This window comes from Pelobates fuscus, chromosome 3, assembly GCF_036172605.1.
Source record: "Pelobates fuscus isolate aPelFus1 chromosome 3, aPelFus1.pri, whole genome shotgun sequence".
Taxonomy (NCBI): Eukaryota; Metazoa; Chordata; class Amphibia; order Anura; family Pelobatidae; genus Pelobates; species Pelobates fuscus.
Window position 1 is genome coordinate 328468239 of NC_086319.1, and position 14320 is coordinate 328482558.

The window sequence follows — 14320 nt, forward strand, 5'->3', positions numbered from 1 at the left end:
TAACAGCTTGTGGCGTTACCGGGATCTCTCCCCTCGCCAAACGTATCGAATGAGCGATTTTTTCAGAGTGGAAAAAAAGGGCGCCGGTAACGCTAGTGGGATGGTCTGGAAAAGGTAGAGAACCCATTGGGAGCACATTAATTTTGAGCACTGCTATTCAGCCGTGCCATGTGACAGGTATTCCGTGTGGTCGTCCGTCGCGGTTCAAGTGGTAATAGTAGCGTATGGGTCGGGTGTGAGGCCTTGTGGGATGAACGGGACAGTTCTGGTTGGGTCCCATCTGTGCTGCGGGGATACTGGGCTCTTCCGGCCTTTTGGGTTGAGGGAGTCCATAGTTAGGCCTAATGATTGTAGAAGTGGTGACGCGCCACACAAGTCCCCTACCTGATGCAAGTCAGGTCCCTGTTGGACTGTTAGGGTGTGGGATGGTCGGCAGGGGTAACTAAGGCCCTTTTGGCGGAGGAGGGTGGTGAGTGGCTGGAGGGACCGTCTCCAAGCCAAGGTGCCGTTGGAGAGGTCGGCGTAAAAACATAAAATTGTAGGGGCGTCCTGCCCCGCAGGGCGTCCAGTATCGCCGTTTTGTCAGTTCCGTTCCGGAGAGCAACTATGGCATCCGTGGTGGTCCCAGCGGGTGCCTTTGGTGATTTGGGGACCCTGAAGAGGTAATCTGGGTGAATGTTTTCTGCCTGTGCGGGTGGCAGTATCATCGCGAGCAGGCGTTTGACGACCTGTGGTAGTTCTGCATCTGTGGTTTCCTCCGGGAGCCCTCTGATTTTCAAATTGTTACGCCGCCTGGCGTCTTCGTTCTCGGCCATGCGGTGTTCGTGGGAGCGTTGCTGTAGTTGTAGCTCCTGCACAGTACGTTTGAGTTCCCCTATGTCCCTGGTGTTTGTTTCGGTTCGGGTCTCCATTGCATTTAGGCGGGTTGTTACCCCTTTTAGGTCTCCCCTCAGTGCAGTGATGTCCTTATGGATGTCGTCATGGTGGTCAGCTAGTATTTGCTTTAGGATCGCCACTGTCACAGGTGTGGAGTCCGGTGTGGCGTTGGTCGGTGGTGAGGGCCGTCCTGCTTTGTGGGCTGGTAGGTATTCCTCACCTGAGAGGTCGTCAGAGAAGTCCGAGCAGCCTCCGTGGAGTGCCGCCATGTTGGCTTAGTTTGCGCCTCGGGCCTGCCTCCACATGTCTCCTATGGTGAGTCCCGGGTTATTTTTCCCCGGGTTTGTTTTGTTTGTTTTGCGACCCATGTTGTTAGGGTGTGGGCCGGGGGCTTCTGCCGTGGTTCAGTTGCTGGTTATATGGGTATTTGTCAGGTTTTTCTTGTTTGGGCCTCGGAGCTCCAGAGTAGTGCGATCGTTTGTCTCGGCTGTCAAGCTCCCACAAAAGGCCTATTTCTCTCAAATATTGTTCACAAATCTGTGAGTGAGCATTTCTCCTTTGCTGAGATAATCCATCCACCGCACAAGTGTGGCATATCAAGATGATGATTACACAGCATGATTATTGCAAAGGTGTGCAATAAAAGGCCACTCTAAAATGTGCAGTTTTATCACACAACACAATGCCACAGATGTTGCAAGTTTTGAGGGAGCGTGCAAATGGCATGCTGATTGCAGGAATGTCCACCAGAGCTGTTGCCCGTGAATTCAATATTAATTTCTCTACCATAAGCCATCTCCAAAGGCGTTTCAGAGAATTTGTCAGTACATCCAACCAGTCTCACAACTGCAGACCATGTGTATCCACACCTCCACATCCAGCATCTTCACCTCCTAAGATTGTCTGAGACCAGCCACCTGGACAGCTGCTGCAACAATCGATTTGCATAACCAAAGAATTTCTGCACAAACTGTCAGAACCTGTCTCAGGCAAGATCATCTGCATGCTCTTCGTCCTCATCGGGGTCTCGACCTGACTGCAGTTTGTCGTCATAATCGACTTGATTGGGCAAATGCTCACATTCAATGGCGTCTGGCACTTTGGAGAGGTGTTATCTTCATGGATGAATCCCGGTTTTCACTGTACGTGTGGGTGAGTGGTTTGCTGATGTCAACCCTGTGGATCGAGTGGCCCATGCTGGCGGTGGGGTTATGGTATGGGCAGGCGTATGTTATGGCCAACGAACACAGGTGCATTATATTGATGGCATTTTAAATGCACAGAGATTCAGTGATGAGATCCTGGGGCCCAATGTTGTGCCATTCATCCACGACCACCACCTCATGTTGCAGCATGATAATGCACGGCCCCATGTTGCAAGGATCTGTACACAATTCCTGGAAGCTGAAAACATCCCAGTTCTTGCATGGCCAGCTGACTCACTGGACATGTCACCCATTGAACATGTTTGGGATGCTCTGGATCAGCGTATACAACAGCGTGTTCCAGGTCCTGCCAATATCCAGCAACTTTGCACAGCCATTGAAGGGGAGTGGACCAACATTTCACAGGCCACAATCAACAACCTGATCAACTCTATGCGAAGGAGATGTGTTGCACTGCGTGAAGCAAATGGTGGTCACACCAGATACTAACTGGTTTTCGGACCCCCTGGACCTCCTCAATACAGTTAAACTGCACATTTTAGAGTGTCTTTTATCATGGGCAGCCTAACACACACCTGTGCTATAATCATGCTGTCTAATCAGCATCTTGATATGCCACACCTGTGAGCAGGGCCAGATTAAGACCCCAGTGGGCCTGGTGCTGACAATAATGATGGGGCCTAATTATAGAATCTTATCGACCAAAAATACTAAAACAGTCATACCTCTCAAGCGTCATGTATCTGATGGAGTTGGTTTTGGAGGGAAACTCAAAGGATGCAGCTATAAGAAAACACATACTCTATGCTAATCTCTTCATCTAATTAACAGCAGTGTCAAGTGAAGCAGGAAGTCAATGGGTGGGGTAAAAGGGTGGGCCACTGACTCGAATCACGTGATCAGAACTGCCAAAAGGGGCGAACATGTCCAAAAAGGGGGCATGCCTATCCAAATAATTGGAAGGCCAGCCTGGCATCAGTGTCCCTATGTATCACAGTGTCAGTGTCCCTATGTCGCCCAGTCCCCTAGTCTCCCAGTGTTTGTGTCCCCATTTCTCCCAGTGTCCCCATGTCTGTGTGTTCCGTGTCACTAGGATGGGGTAGACATGGGGACACAGAGACCCGGGGGCACTGAGACACTTGGGGGCACTTGTGGATACAGACATGGGGACAATGGGAGACATGGGGACAATAAAACATTTGGGGACACTGGGAGAAATGGGGACACAGACACTGGGAGACATGGGGACACAGACATTTGGGGAAACTAAGACACTAGGGACACTGAGGGATATGGGAACACAGACACTGGGAGACTAGGGGACACGGGGAGACATGGGGACACAGACACTAGGGACACTGGTTGGGAGGCATGGGGGCACAGACACTTGGGGACATAGACATGGGGACACTGGGAGACATGGGGACACAGATACTGGGAGACATGGGGACACTGAGACACTGGCTGGGAGACATAGGGATAATGTGAGACATGGGGACACAGACACTAGCTGGGAGACATGTGGACACTGGAAGACATGGGGACACAGACATTTGGGGACACTGACATTTGGGGACAATGAGACATGGGGATACAGGGGGACTAGGGGACACTAGGAGACTAGGGGACACTGGGAGCCATGGGAACACTGAGACACTAGGGACACTGGCTGGAAGACATGGGGACACTGTGTTCCCTATGTCTCACAGCATCCCCATGTCTCACAGTGTCCCCTAGTGTCTGTGTCCCCATGTTTCCCAGTGTCTCAGTTTCTCTACGTCTCCCAGTGTCCACTAGTGTCTCAGTGTCCCCATGTGTCCCCTAGTGTCTCAGTGTCCCCATGTCTCCCTGCTGCCTTTCCCCCTATCCTTCACATACCTGAGCTTTAGTCTGTCTCTGCAGGCTGAGAGCTGCTGTCTGGACTCTGTGCTGTGTAGCTGCTCCACCGTGGATTAGTGAGTAGAGAGAGGCAGGGAGATGCTGTAACTTTCTATCCCTGCCTCTCTCCATACACAGTGACCCCTACTGGCCGGTGCTGGTATTGCAGAGTAATCTCCGTTTAAACTGAGAAAATATTTGCATTTGTATTGCTGGTATTACTGCAATACCGTCATGGCAAGGCAGCCTCAAATAACAGATGTGCCTTTAAATATCAGTCAGGTGGCAAACCTAAGAGTAGTGTGTAAAAAAAAAAAAAAAAGTTAAAAAAAAAGACTTTTTTTTTTTTTTTTTTTTTAAATGGGCCTATTCCATGGGCCTGGGCCTGGAGCTGCAGCTCCATCAGCCCCTATGTTAATCCGGCCCTGCCTGTGAGGTGGAAAGATTATCTCGGCAAAGGAGCAGTGTACATAGAAAAAGTCTTAGGTCTTAGAGTTCAGCTCATGAAAAATGGGGGCAAATACAAAAGTGTTGCGTTTATAAGTTTGTTCAGTGTTTAAAATAAAGCCATAGCAATGCCCAGTGATAACAACAACCTATGATAAGGAATTTGGATATAACCCTTGAAACAAACACATTTTAATAGTTTGTCTATGAATGCTTCTTAATTAGCTAATGCTAAAGTATATTAATGCTTCTTAATTAATTAATGCTACTACTATTAATGTTTCTTTTTATTACTGTTTGTCGTGCACTGCTGTCACTGAGTTTGTGCGTCTTGCACACCTGCAGAACATATTATAACCTATTATGAAGAACAAATGAGATCACTGTAATTGGCCCTCAGGATCTGCGATCTTCATTGACTGTCTGTACACCTTGTTAAAAAAAATCCTAAAATCCTGTGTACTTGGCAAACAAAGTACCAGGGAGGTGGGGGAGCACCCCTTCCTGTACTGTCACTAAATGTAGCAGGCCTGGGACTGCAACTGAGAGGGAGCTGTGAGTGGAATAAAAAGAGGATCTGAATCCTTTCTCTCTCTTGCTACTTCCTACATGCCACTCATAGCTTGGATGAAAATCCTTTTACTGCAGCCCCACTGTGTATATATATATGGCAGGTAGGATGGTGGGAGGCACAAGCATTGTTGAGGGTAAAGAGACACACAAGGTGTAAGGGGGTTAAGAGAGACATAAAAGCTGGTGAGGGGCTTTGAAGAAACATAAGGGGAATACTGGGATTATTACAGACACAAAAGGAAGGTCAGCAGATACACAAAAGGGGGTGACATGGCAGGTGATGAAGCATAAAATAAATTTCATATTCAGGGTTTGGTGATTATTGCCAATAGACAGTCCCACCCAGGTGCCAAATTGGGAGGATTGGTGGACATAGCTGGAAAAGGAGGGAGAGACTAGGAATCAAAATTAGGCCAGGAAGGCAAAAATCAAGAGACAGAAAAGTAGGGGAGAATAGGCAATCAAGTGACAAGTATTGGAGAATAGGCAATCAGGTGACAAGTATTGGAAAATAGGCAATCAGGTGACAAGTATTTAAGAATAGGCAATCAGGTGACAAGTATTGGAGAATAGGCAATCAGGTGACAAGTAGGGGAGAATAGGCAATCAGGTGACAAGTAGGGGAGAATAGGCAATCAGGTGTCAAGTAGGCCCTTTTGGCAATCAGGTGACAATTATTGGAGAATAGGCAATCAGGTGACAAGTAGGGGAGAATAGGCAATCAAGTGACAAGTATTGGAGAATAGGCAATCAGGTGGCAAGTATTGGAGAATAGGCAATCAGGTGACAAGTAGGGGAGAATAGGCAATCAGGTGACAAGTATTGGAGAATAGGCAATCAGGTGACAAGTAGGGAAGAATAGGCAATCAGGTGTCAAGTAGGCCGTTTTGGCAATCAGGTGACAATTATTGGAGAATAGGCAATCAGGTGACAAGTAGGGGAGAATAGGCAATCAAGTGACAAGTATTGGAGAATAGGCAATCAGGTGACAAGTATTGGAGAATAGGCAATCAGGTGGCAAGTATTGGAGAATAGGCAATCAGGTGACAAGTAGGGGAGAATAGGCAATCAGGTGGCAAGTATTGGAGAATAGGCAATCAGGTGACAAGTAGGGGAGAATAGGCAATCAGGTGACAAGTATTGGAGAATAGGCAATCAGGTGACAAGTAGGGAAGAATAGGCAATCAGGTGACAAGTAGGGGAGAATAGGCAATCAGGTGACAAGTATTGGAGAATAGGCAATCAGGTGACAAGTAGGGGAGAATAGGCAATCAGGTGACAAGTATTTGAGAATAGGCAATCAGGTGACAAGTAGGGGAGAATAGGCAATCAAGTGACAATTATTGGAGAATAGGCAATCAGGTGACAATTATTGGAGAATAGGCAATCAGGCGACAAGTATTGAAAAATAGGCAATCAGGTAACAAGTATTGGAGAATAGGCAATCAGGTGACAAGTAGGGGAGAATAGGCAATCAAGTGACAATTATTGGAGAATAGGCAATCAGGTTACAATTATTGGAGAATAGGCAATCAGGTGACAAGTATTGGAAAATAGGCAATCAGGTAACAAGTATTGGAGAATAGGCAATCAGGTAATGATATAATTATGTATGTAGCCCTTGATCGTTCCTGGTTTACCTGATACACTTTGGTTTCTCCAGGTTTGTCCAAGTTCTCAAACACGGCTTCCTGCTTATCTGCTCGCACCTCAATTAGATTGTGCCTGAAATTCACCTGGATATCTCGTTCCCTGATGATATCCAGCAGAGCATCTGCGTATTTCTTAACACCAAAGATGACTCCCAGGGATGTGTTAAATATGATATTGGCATCTGATCGCTTTCCTGTCTATGGGAAAAAACAAAACCAATGTTTATTAGTTATCTTCAATTGAATCCCAATGCTAGTCGATGACCAAGAAGAGGTTAAGTTGCAAAATAATTGGTATTCTCTTGCTGGACTTGTCCTGACTAAACCAGTTGCCCAGACTAAAATTCAACAGATGGCCCTCATAGAAACATAGAAACATAGTATGTGACGGCAGATAAGAACCATTCGGCCCATCTAGTCTGCCCAGTTTTCTAAATACTTTCATTAGTCCCTGGCCTTATCTTATACCTAGGATAGCCTTATGCATATCCCACACATGCTTAAACTGCTTTACTGTGTTAACCTCAACCACTTCAGCTGGAAGGCTATTCCATGCATCCACTACCCTCTCAGTAAAGTAATACGTCCTGATATTATTTTTTAAAACTTTGTCCCTCTAATTTAAGACTATGTCCTCTTGTTGTGGTAGTTTTTCTTCTTTTAAATATAGTCTCCTCCTTTACTGTGTTGATTCCCTTTATGTATTTAAATGTTTCTATCATATCCCACCTGTCTCGTCTTTCCTCCAAGCTATACATGTTAAGATCCTTTAACCTTTCCTGGTAAGTTTTATCCTGCAATCCATGAACCAGTTTAGTAGCCCTTCTTTGAACTCTATCTAAGGTATCAATATCCTTCTGAAGATATGGTCTCCAGTACTGCGTACAATACTCCAAGTGAGGTCTCACCAGTGTTCTGTACAATGGCATGAGCACTTCCCTCTTTCTACTGCTAATACCTCTCCTGCTAGCATTTCCTGCTGCTCTATTACATTGTCTGCCTACCTTTAAGTCATCAGAAATAATCACCCCTAAATCCCTTTCCTCAGAGGTTAGGACTCTGTCAAATATTCTGTACTCTGCCCTTGGGTATTTACATCCAAGATGCATTATCTTGCACTTATCCACATTAAATGTCAGTTGCCACAACTCTGACCATTTTTCTAGTTTACCTAAATCACTTGCCATTTGGCTTATCCCTCCTGGAACATCAACCCTGTTACATATCTTAGTATCATCCGCAAAAAGACACACCTTACCATCAAGACCTTCTGCAATATCACTAATAAAAATATTAAAGAGAATGGGTACAAGTACAGATCCCTGAGGTACCCCACTGGTGACAAGCCCAAGCTTCGAATATACTCCATTAACTACAACCCTCTGTTGCCTGTCACTCAGCCACTGCCTTACCCATTCAACAATATTGGAATCCAAACTCAAAGATTGCAGTTTATTGATAAGCCTTCTATGTGCAACAGTGTCAAATACTTACTGAAATCTAGGTAAGCAATATCTACTGCACCACCCTGATCTATAATTTTAGTTACCCAATCAAAAAAATCAATAAGATTAGTTTGGCATGATCTGAAGTAAACCCATGTTGTCTCTGATCTTGAAATCCATGTGTTTTTAGATGTTCAACAATCCTATCCTTTAACATGGTTTCCATCACTTTCCCCACTACTGAAGTAAGGCTTACTGGCCTATAGTTGCCAGACTCCTCCCTATTACCTTTCTTGTGAATGGGCACAACATTCACTAACTTCCAATCTTCTGGGACTACTCCTGTTAACAATGATTGGTTAAATAAATCTGTTCTCTTTTAATAGCTTTGGGTGTATTCCATCAGGTCCCATTGACTTATTTGTCTTTACTTTTGACAGTTGAAATAGAACCTCTTCCTCTGTAAACTCACGTGTAATAAATGACTCATTTATCCTTTTTCTTAACGGAGGTCCCTTTCCTTCATTTTCAGCTGTAAATACCGAACACAAATATTCATTGAGGCAGTCAGCTAGACCTTTATCCTCATCTACATACCTTCCTTCTTTTGTTTTTAATCTAACTAATCCTTGTTTTACTTTTCTTTTCTCATTTATGTATCTAAAAAAAGTTTTGTCCCCCTTTTTTACTGACTGTGCTATTTTCTCTTCTGTGTGTGATTTGGAAGCTCTTATAACTTGCTTAGCCTCTTTCTGCCTAATCTTATAGGTCATTCTGTCTTCCTCACTCTGTTTTTTTTTTATAATTACTAAATGCTAACTTTTAGTTTTTTACTATTTTGGACACATCTGCGGAGTACCACAGTGGTTTCTTGAATATTTTGCTTTTACTGACAAGCCTAATGCAATTTTCTGTTGCCTTCAGTAGTGCAGCTTTTAAATAATCCCATTTCTTTTGGACTCCATTTAAGTTGCTCCAGTCTGATAATGACTCCTTTACACATATTCTAATTTTAGAAAAGTCTGTTTTTCTAAAGTCTAAAACTTTTGTTTTTGTGTGGTGTGACTCAGTCACTGTTCTTATATTAAACCACACTGACTGATGATCACTGGATCCTAAACTTTCACCTACAGTAATATCTGATACCAAATCTCCATTTGTTAACACTAAATCTAGTATGGCCTCTTTACGAGTTGGCTCCTCAACGACTTGTTTTATAGACAATCCCAGTAGGGAGTTTAGAATATGTGTGCTCCTGGCACAAGTAGCTATTTTTGTTTTCCAATTCACATCAGGAAGATTAAAGTCACCCATGATGATAACTTCCCCCTTCATTGTCATTTTAGCTATTTCTTCAACTAGTAGATTATCTAACTCTTCAATTTGTCCTGGGGGCCTATAAATCACACCTACACGAATTACTGTGTGATTACCAAATTCTAACGTAACCCAAACGGACTCTATGTTCATCTCACTAACCTTTATTAGGCTAGAGTTTATGCTATCCTTCACATACAGGGCCACCCCTCCCCCTTTCTTGCCTTCCCTGTCTTTTCTATATAAAGAGTACCCTGGTATTGCTATGTCCCAGTCATTTTTCTCATTATACCATGTCTCAGTAACATCGACTAAATCTACACTATCAGTTGCCATTATTGCCACAAGTTCATGGATCTTATTCCCTAAACTGTGAGCATTTGTAGATATGACTCTAAGCTTATCATTTTTTAACACACTTGCTACAGGCACCTTCTGTCCTTGTTTTGGGGGACAATTGGATTGATGTTTTATCACCCTTTTGCCCCCCCCCCCCTCCTAGTTTAAATACATCCTAGCAAAACCTCTGAACTGCTCACTGAGAACATTTGTTCCCTTTTGAGAAAGATGCAAACCATCTTTTTTGTACAGTTTATTTCCATTCCAAACAGAGCTACCATGAGCAATAAAGCCAAATCCTTGCTCCCGACACCATTCACCAAGCCACAAATTAAAGTCCCTAATATGCATCCGCCTGTCATTCTGAGTGTTATGCACAGGCAGAACTTCAGAGAATGACAGTGTGGAAGCAACCTGCCGTATATCATTGGCAAAAACACTAAAAACTTCCTTAACCTCTGAAACCTCATTGCAAGCCAAGTCATTTGTCCCTAAATGGACAAGTACATCCAATTCCCCTTCCTGCTTTGCTTGCTTAACAATATTACAGATACGTCTCCTGTCTCTGTGAGCAGTAGCTCCGGGAAGACACCTCACAAGACGACCATTGTCCATCTCTACACCTCTTATGATGGAATCCCCCAACAACAACTGCTTTCTATTAGGCCTCACCATAATCTTCAAGCCTCTCTGCACAACACCACTAGCCTCAGTGCCTCTCTGCACAACACCACTAGCCTCAGTGCCTCTTTTCACAACACCACTAGCCTCAATGCCTCTCTCCACAACACCACTAGCCTCAGTTCCTCTCTCCACAACAGCACTAGCCTCAGTGCCTCTCTCCACAACACCTCTAGCCTCAGTACCTCTCTGCACAACACCACTAGCCTCAATGCCTCTCTCCACAACACCTCTAGCCTCAGTGCCTCTCTGCACAACACCACTAGCCTCAATGCCTCTCTCAACAACACCACTAGCCTCAGTGCCTCTCTGCACAACACCACTAGCCTCAGTGCCTCTCTGCACAACACCACTAGCCTCAGTGCCTCTCTCCACAACACCACTACCCTCAGTGCCTGTCTCCACGACACCATTACACTCTGAAAGTGCAGAAAATGAATTATGTACACAATATGTCTCAGGACAATAGCAGGTGAGGCCTGAGATATGATCTTTCCTAAGGGACAACAAACAGGATTGTAACAAGGGCAACCTGAGTTGCTATTCACAGTGGAGAATAACACAATAAGGTTATAGGGTCACAGAGGAAGCTGGGACATTATCATTTAATGGACGTCAGTGATTTCTACTTGTACCGGGTGCATGTGCTGGATTTTGTTCACCCAAGGGTGACTGGACACAAACTCAGGATTTTATTGGCTATATATGTGTTCCTCATGAAGGTAAATGGGACAATCCACATGTTAAAGTAGAAGTACTGATAAAGTTCAGGAAAAGGTTGATTGGCTATTGTCAGTGATCCCAAAATTTTATTTTAACAAGTATCTCCTGGAATGCTAACATCATACCGTAGTGGATACATTTTATTTTCCAAAAAACTGTATTGCTCCTTAAACATCTTATGTGGTGAGGCACAGTGTGGTCTCTACATCTGTACTGAGACATGACAGTTACATAAAAGGCACTCTAATAAGAATGTTTGATTATATTATTTTAATACTAAGAAATACTATAATACTAATTGATACTGCAATGTAAGAAATAAAATGAATATTTCCGACTGCTGTATCAACCATTGAAGGCGAAGGGACGATCGAACATATCTAGTGGAGCTGCTCCAAAATCGTACCTTTCTGGGATATGGTACGGGACAATTTGTCCGACGTCTGTGGAGAACCACAAAAACTTACTGCTGAACTAGCACCGCTGCAGCTTACCCCAGCAACGATTTCAACATTGTTGATAAGTCGTTTTACACCTTAACTGTATATTCTCAATGTTTCACGTTTCATTTTATGTAACCTGTGTCTACTGCCATATTGTGGTTATACTTTTTCAGAGTCTGCATGCTCCTTCTGATCTTTACTATCTCTTGGATAAAATCTCAATAAAATACGATTTAAAAAAATAATTAAAAATCCTTTATAATTCGCATTTCCAACAGATGTTTTAATCATTGATCGAGATATAATATAATACATTACTAGTATCTGTGATCTGGTGTTGTAGGACCTAAATTACATTTGAATATAATGACTGTTTATGACTGCACACCGTCCATTAATGGACAAATATAAAAAAAAACACAGACTCTACCAAAGTCCCCCCATAGTTATTTTTATTTTACAAACCTATTTCTTGCTTTTTCAAAGGGCCACACTCCACTCTCACACTCCAATTCTGCTACTCTCCCACTCTGTTGCTTGGTTGTTACCCCCTACACTGCTCTTCCTTTTGTGGTATTTATACCCCACTTCCTCTAGATTGTAAGCTTTTTAGAGCAGGGTCCTCGGCAACCTTTTTTTCCTGTAACATTTTCTAATTGTCTCATTTACTGTTAAATTTCCCCCTTTTTGTAAAATTGTAAAAGCGTGGCGGATTAAGATGGCGAAATATAAATGCCAATAATAATGATAATAAAATGGTCACCATAGGTACACACACACACACACACACACACAAAAACAAACAGGTATAATGATGTTTTGCCTCAATTTAGATCAATCAGGAATCTGAAAATCAGTAACATAAAAACTATTACAGCAAAGTGTAGGCTATGCAAGTAACGTCTCTTCAGTATTAACTGTATGGTAGACAGCGCTATCTATAGAGAATCTTGGGAAACAGCAAGTTTCTTTTTGGTGATAAAGCATTCTAACACTCAAACAAGGTTATTTACTAAAGCGTGAATTGTAGAGACAGACCTGCTAAAGTGCTCTTGCACAGGTTAATTTCCTGATTTAAGTAGGGTAAGCATATTCAATGACATGCTTATTGCTGCATTTCCTGGTGACTTGTCTTTGGTCTCCTCATCAATGGGGCAAGAGAGAGCAGAATTGGTAAGGAGCCAAAGTGCGTTGTTGCTCAAGTGTGGGAAGGCTGTTTATGGTGTTGCATATGTGCGACAGCTGTTTGTAGTATGTATTTGGACAAGGATGGTGTGTAGTGTGTGTTGGTAGGGTCTGGCTGTAATGTGTGTGTGTGGAAGGGGGCTTGTAGTGTTTGTAGTGTGTCTGTGTATGGGGACTGTCTGTATAGTGTGTGTAGATAGGGTCGTTTGTAGTGTGTGTCTGTTTGTAGATAGGGTGCTAGTTGTGTGTGATGGGGTCTGTTTGTAGTGAGTGTGGTGGAGGATGTTTGGAGTTTTTTCTTGAACTGGGGCTAGGGAGGTTAAATCAAACAAAAACTATTATTAAAGGGACACTATAGGTACCAATTTATCTAATTGAAGTGGTCTGGGTGCAGCACCAGTGTCCCCTTAACTCTGTTTCAGAGAAATGGCAATGTTGACATTGCAGGGTTAAGACAACCACTAGTAGGTGTCTTCCACTAGAGACACTTGGTTTCTAAGGGAGTTTAACTCCGAGAATTGACGCGGGACAGCCTCATGCTAAGGTATACCAATTCCCCATAGGAAAGCACTGATTCAATGTTTTCCTATAGGGAAGCTCTATTATGCGTGTGACGCTCGCCAAGCATTTGCATTAGGAAAGGGACATGGGCACTATAGGGTTAGGAATACAGTTTTATATTCCTAATGTTATAGCGTCCCTTTAAGAGAGAAAAAGAAAAAAAGATTTCCCCCTTCCTTCTTGCTACCTTTGTCTAGGAAGAAGGGAATTGGAATCTGTTCCATAGTGGGCTGGTGGGCAAAGCAAGTGGTTTACACCTCCAGTAGGTAGCTTGATGGCAACACATTGAGTGGCTCACACTGCATGAGCAGTTCAGATAGTCTGCACCTATTGCTGGTACAGGCTACATACTCCCAGGGATACCAGTATTAGAGTGTAAAGATCTTTGATCTCCCATTTGTCCATAGAGTACCCTCTTTGGGATGCTGCATGCTGCTCCAATAATTTTGATCCTGCCTGGGCCAGTTGGGAAGTTCATTTGATCACACCAGCCTGCCTCAGCCCATGGCCAACATCGTAGACCCGGCATTTGCCTGTGTTTCCGGGTCTAGAAAGATGGGATCTATTTGTACTATATCTCACTCGATAAAAAATTAATTGATATGCTGTTTGTAGAGACTCTTTAAAGGCTGAGGTTTGTTCTCCCACCAAAAATAACACCCATGCTATGATGTATATAAAATCTTGATAAACCTCCCGATCACCACAATACACAATCAGTATTGGGAACTTACTTTTCTGAGATAAGCCTCTGACAAGTACATGATTTTTTGGGGTGCCCCAGCGCATTTCACTGGAGTATTTGGAAAGGTAAATATGGCATTTCCCTTTTTAAAATCCTGCAGAGCTTTCCACGTATTCTCCACATATTTTACAGAGTAGTTGGAACCAATTTTGGGATACTGAAAACCTTCCGGCAAACCTTTCACCTACAAGAAAAACATAACAGAACACATATAATATAAACTCATGGCCAAATTCTGTACACTCTGTAGCTCATAAAGTCAACTTTTTCCTACAACTGTTAAACATAT

The 14320-nt window shown here is 43.4% G+C and overlaps 1 protein-coding gene across 1 annotated transcript in view; it reads right to left on the minus strand.

Annotated features, from left to right (window-relative positions):
• Positions 1–14320, minus strand: part of SQOR (sulfide quinone oxidoreductase) — a 66852-nt gene that overhangs the window by 10059 nt on the left and 42473 nt on the right. Inside the window, exons 5-6 of the mRNA XM_063449011.1 lie at positions 14021–14215; positions 6581–6790 (exon numbers count right to left, since the gene is read on the minus strand). Of these exons, the coding sequence (XP_063305081.1) occupies positions 6581–6790; positions 14021–14215 (405 nt within the window). The remainder of the gene's footprint in view (positions 1–6580; positions 6791–14020; positions 14216–14320) is intronic.